This window comes from Rhinopithecus bieti, unplaced genomic scaffold (assembly GCF_001698545.2).
Source record: "Rhinopithecus bieti isolate Rb0 unplaced genomic scaffold, ASM169854v2 scaffold_13704, whole genome shotgun sequence".
Classification (NCBI taxonomy): domain Eukaryota; kingdom Metazoa; phylum Chordata; class Mammalia; order Primates; family Cercopithecidae; genus Rhinopithecus; species Rhinopithecus bieti.
The window spans coordinates 284,683-290,281 of record NW_016808231.1 but is presented as its reverse complement, the minus strand read 5'-3'; the positions used below and the strand labels follow the sequence as shown (position 1 = coordinate 290,281).

General features: G+C 58.6%; 1 protein-coding gene across 3 annotated transcripts in view; it reads right to left on the bottom strand.

Annotated features, from left to right (window-relative positions):
* FBXL18 (F-box and leucine rich repeat protein 18) overlaps window positions 1–5,599 on the bottom strand; it is a 53,055-nt gene that overhangs the window by 36,328 nt on the left and 11,128 nt on the right. For 2 of the 3 annotated variants that reach the window (XM_017886198.1, XM_017886196.1), the window contains exon 3: window positions 3,716–3,934. In XM_017886198.1, coding sequence (XP_017741687.1) covers window positions 3,716–3,934 — 219 coding nt within the window. Of the gene's footprint in view, window positions 1–2,733; window positions 2,962–3,715; window positions 3,935–5,599 lie in introns of those variants that run through there. The other variant, XM_017886197.1, reaches the window with a different exon arrangement.

Genomic DNA, 5,599 nt, shown 5'->3' with positions numbered 1-5,599 from the left:
TGGCGGGCGCCTGTAGTCCCAGCTACTCGGGAGGCTGAGGCAGGAGAATGGCGTGAACCCGGGAGGCGGAGCTTGCAGTGAGCTGAGATCCGGCCACTGCACTCCAGCCTGGGCGACAGAGCGAGACTCCGTCTCAACAACAACAATAACAACAACAAAAAAAAACCAAGTCGGCAGAGGGTGAAAAAAACCTTTTTTCCGCTAGATAACCACATCCACATTCTTCTGCCCAAGAGGAAGTCACCTGTCACAGGTGTTCAGGACGTGGCAGGCCCATAGGAGTGACTGGTCAGGCAAGGGGCCTGGCACGCCTAAAGCTTCTCAGGCTCCCATGGCACGCCACCTAGGGCATGGCACCCAGGACCGTGGCAGAGCTGACCTGACTCGAGTGACCGGCAGCATCTGCAGGGAGGATGGGGATGAGGAAAAGGCTCCCACTGCACCAGGCCACACCTTTGAGTGAGGATCCAGCCTCCCCATCCTGCTCCCCACGGGGCACCTGGGTCTCCTGGTGACTCTGTGGGCATGAAAGGCACCGAGCTCACAGTGCAGGGGCTCCCAGCTGGCCACCCACCACACGGGCCATGAGAGCAGCGCCCAGGCCTCTGAGGTGTCCCTGGGGTGGCTCCAGGGCCTGGCTCTGAAAAGGATGGTCCGCTTCTGCCCAGATGCTGCCCTGGTCCCAATCACAGCAGCCCGGGTGACTCAGGGTAACATGCTCCCCTGCCCTCCACCGCAAGCAGGGCTTAGTTGGTCTGGGGCAAGAAGGTACCTTTTCTGTCCAATTTGTAATCCCCTTACTACTGAGGTGTGTCCAAGTCCCAGCCAAAGCGACTCCTTCCTGCACCACCTCCTCTCTGCCAGGAGCCCCGGCAGGCACAAAGCTGGGGTCACGGTGTGGGCGCTGCCAGTGGCAGCAGCCGGCTGGCCTGGGATTCCAAGCTCTGCCACCAAAGAGACTCCAGCCACCCCAGGATGCAGCCTCGGCGCACCGTGCCAGCCTCCAGGGGTCCCAGCACCATTTCCTCTGCACAGCTCCTGCCCACGGGCAAGCGAGTGCCACCTGCTCCTTTCACTGCAGCGTCCCTGGGCTCCCTTGCCGCAGAAGGCAGGAATCCAGAGGAACGGGGCCAGCTGGCAGCGTCTGGGAACCGGCGTCTGTTCTGAACAGGCAGTACCCAGCTCAGAGCAGACGTGGTTCTCAGGGGCTGCTGGGCACAGGCTGGAGTTTGTGCACAGAGATGGCATTATGAGCAGGGTCGGGCTCTTAGGCTGGCCCACACAACCCACTGACCCTGGGGCCCGCGGGCCTCTCCACGCTGCCTCCATGGCCCTGCTCCTGAGGAAGGCCCTTGGCCCCAGGGATCCCGTCCCAGAGCCTGGAGGCCGTCGGGGACCATGAAATCCTGCTCACCCCAGGAGGCCGGAGAAAGCAGCCGTGTGACCTGGGCAAGTTCGTGCACTCTCTGGGCCTTCCTTTCTTCATCCATAAAGTGGGTACAACTGTGTTGACACTCATAGGTTGTTGAGAACATCAAAGGGGTCAAGACCTGGACGCCCGTGAAAAGTACCTGGCAGAGGTCACATGAGCCCAAAGGTCCCCTCCACCCACGGTGGCGGCCATCACCTCTGCCTCTTGCTTCCGGAACACCCCTCCCTCCAGCCGGTGCCTCCCTTGCTGACAGCCTCTGCTCGGTCTCCCTTCCACATTCTTCTTCCTCTTCCTGGCCAATCCTTGCCATGTGTGCCCCAGCCCAATCCATGGGCTCGCCTGTTTCCACAGCTAAAGGCCACCGATGAGCTGAGGACGCCAAAGCAACTCTCCCAGGCCAGACCTCAGCCTGGACTCAGGGCTTGGCTCAGGCCCATCAACTAGGAGGCCCTTAACAGACCCTCTGGAACCGGCACGGTGGCTCACACCTGTGATCCCGGCCCTCTGGGCAGCCCAGGCAGGAGGATCACTTGAGCCCAGGAATTGAAGACCAGCCCGGGCAACAGAGCAAGACCCCATATCTACAAAAAATACAAAAAAATAGCCGGGCATGGTCGTGTGTGCCTGTAGTCCCAGCTACTCAGGAGGCTGAGGTGGGAGGATCACCTGAGCCAGAGGAGGTCGAGGCTGCAGTGAGCTGTGATCATGCCACTGTACACCAGCCTGGGAGGCAGAATGAGACCATTTAAAGAAAAAAAAAAATGTGGGGAAAGTCCAAAATTTACATGCATTTTGAGTCAAATTTCTAAAGCAGGGAGATTCTGAAAAGTCACCAGTCTGGTTCTCAAAGCAACTGTCTCCAGGATGCCTGGGTCAGAGCATGAATAACCACCCCACTCCCCAAGCACAGAGCCCCGCACTGGCTCAAGCTGAGAATCAAAGCNCCGTGTTAGCCAGGATGGTCTCGATCTCCTGACGTGATCCGCCCGTCTCGGCCTCCCAAAGTGCTGGGATTACAGGCTTGAGCCACCGTGCCCGGCCTGCATAGTCTAAATTTTTAAAAAGTACTATAAACACAAGTTGTTTTTACAACCAGAGAGGGGGAAACCCCAACTAGGATTATTCCTGAGAAAGCCAGCGGCAAACCGCAAGGACAACAGACTGCTCCAGAGTCTGGCCAGCAGGGCTGTCGGGACCCAATGGCTACAGACCTCCTGGCTGATGGCTCTTCTCGCAACTCTGTGAACAGCTGGGGCCTCCTTCCTGTCACCTCTCCCCACCTGCAGGGACATGAACACTCAGGACATTCATGTCCTGCTGCCCCCTTGGCCGGGCGCACACCTTTCTCCGGAGCCCTGCTCACTTCAGCACTCAGCCCGTCCTCCTGAGAGGTCTTTAAATGCGTCACTCCCCAGATCGCCTGCGAAGCTCTAGCTCTCTCCAGGAACCGCCTCCTCCTGACTTGTGTTCAATTCTAGGTGCTCACCTGAGTTCCTGCTCAGCAGCAGAGCATCAAACTCCAGGATGCCCTGTCACGAGGGGAAGTGGAGATGCTAGCTAGCTCAGGCAAGAGGGGCCAGAGCACGTGGGCCTTCTAGAAAGGGTGGCGAGGAGAGCGAGAAGGAAGGGTTCTCCATTAAATCTACCGCTTTTACCCACAACTGCCCAAGTAACCACTGCTTCTAGATCTAAACAACATGCAGAGATGTGAAAAATCCAGAGTTAAAAGATGGTTGCAGGCCGGGCACGGTGGCTCACACCTGTAATCCCAGCACTTTGGGAGGCCAAGGCAGGTGGATCACCTGAGGTTGGGAGTTCGAGACTGGCCTGACCAATATGGTGAAACCCTGTCTTTACTAAAATACAAAATACACGCTGGTGGCACATGCCGTAGTCCCAGCTACTCAGGAAGCGGAGGCAGGAGGATCACTTCAACCCAGGAGGCAAAAGTTGCAGTGAGTCAAGATTTCACCACTACACTCCAGCCTGGGCAACACAGTGAGACTCAGACTCGAAAAAGAAGAAAGAAGAAGACTTTTGTACTTGTGGAAGAGGAGAGCTTGAACTGTCTAGAAAATTTACCATGTGGCTAGGGAGTGCTCAAAGAGGAGAGGCTGGGCCACGCATGGGAGACCAAACCCCTTGCTTTCACCCTGTCACTGCCTGGTGCTCGTCAATTCCAAGAAATCCCTGGTAGGCACTCGGTGAGGGCTGGGGACCAGGTCATAGGATGCTGGTGATGTCTGCAGGACCTGAAGCTGTAAGCAAACCCACATCACTCACCTGCGGAGAAGCGACTGCTGCAGGCTCTTGCAGGTGGCGAGGGACTCCCCGGTGAACAGGTGGCACATGACGACGTGTAGGCAGCGAGCCATGAAGGCCAGCACGGCATCAGGCTGGAGGGTGCCGCTGCGGGAGACCAGACACAGGCGCTGCAGCGAGGGGCACTGGCTCAGCGCCTGGAAGAACTGGGCGTTGGCGCTGAAGTAGGGCTGCTCCAGCCTGCGGGGAGAGAGGGCAGCTGTGAGGCCCGAGGGAGGGGTGGCAGGCCAGGCCAGCTGGGCGCCTGCAGATGCTGCCAGTGGAAGCTTCCTGGCCTGGGGCCCAGCCTGGCTGTTCCCATGGCCCCCCCCCATACCACTATCCCCTGGAGTACTGGGTGCCGACGCAGACCCCCAGGGTCCCCCTTGGAGATCTGATTTGGAGGTGACCCGATGGGCCTGATGCAAGCAGCCAGCCAGTGTCTACAGAGCCCAGCTTTGAGTCACCAGCCAAGGTCATCGGCATCTGTGTCCGCAGCCTGCCTGGTGCACCCCACTGACTCCCAGGCACCCCATCTTCCTCAAACGCTAGCATGCTGGGTAGCAGATGCAAAGAAGACCCCGCATATGGCCCCTGCCCTTGGGAAGCTCAACTGGACAGGGAGGCAGATGGGGACTGAACACTATGAGAGAGGGCGGTAATCCAGGAGGCGGGGGGCGGGAGAGGGCGGGAGATCTGGGAGGTGGGGGGCGGTGGGCAGGAACCTCAGCCAGGTGGGGGCCACTCCAGCTACAACAGATGGGAGGACAGCGCTGGGTGGCTGCAGGGCCAAAGCAGGAGGCCGAGGGGAGTGAGGCCAAGTTAAGAGGTTGGCAGCCAGGGCAGGGCCGGGTCACAGGGCAGGGAGGAGGCCCCACAAGTCCACACCAAGACTACAGTGACAGAGACCAAGATGGGAAAACCCAGGGGGAAGGGGAGGACTTGGGAAAGGGAAGTAGCGGACGACATTCTAGATCTTTCCTGGGGAGTCTGTCCATGCAGATGGAAAGCAGGATAGGCCGCGTCTCGAGGAGCAGTGGCAGATGTGGGGATACGGTGCTGCCGAGGACAGGTCCAGGGGCCCTTGGAGAACCAGGCTGTGGGACCGGACAAGACCTGGACTGTGGCAGGCTGTGGGGTGCAGTGAGCCCCTGAGATAAGAATCAAGAGGGGGCCGGGCGCGGTGGCTCAAGCCTGTAATCCCAGCACTTTGGGAGGCCGAGACGGGCGGATCACGAGGTCAGGAGATCGAGACCATCCTGGCTAACACGGTGAAACCCCGTCTCTACTAAAATACAAAAAAAACTAGCCTGGCGAGGTGGCCGGCGCCTGTAGTCCCAGCTACTCGGGAGGCTGAGGCAGGAGAATGGCGTAAACCCGGGAGGCGGAGCTTGCAGTGAGCTGAGATCCGGCCACTGCACTCCAGCCTGGGCGACAGAGCAAGACTCCGTCTAAAAAAAAAAAAAAAAAAAAAAAAGAAAGATAGTAATAAAGTGTTTTCATTACAATGTATTTTAAATACCACCTCTGCCTAAAAAAATCCTAAAGTAAACATCCCTTTGCAGACCTGAAGGTGGGAAACGGGGAGGTGTAAAAAAGATGGTGCAGGCGCCGCATCTGCTGGGCTGCAACGTCACCTCTGGATTTCTCTCCAAAGCAAAAGCAGGAGGCTCCGGACAGCAGGAGATGGAAACAGGGCGTTGGGCAAGGACGGCTGCCGTCGTGTGGTCACTAGGTGGCGATGTGGATCCGCGCTACCCGCCCCAGGGCGACTCGAGCCTCTGGGGTTAAAAACCAAGTTGAGCCGGGCGCGGTGGCTCAAGCCTGTAATCCCAGCACTTAGGGAGGCCGAGACGGGCGGATCAC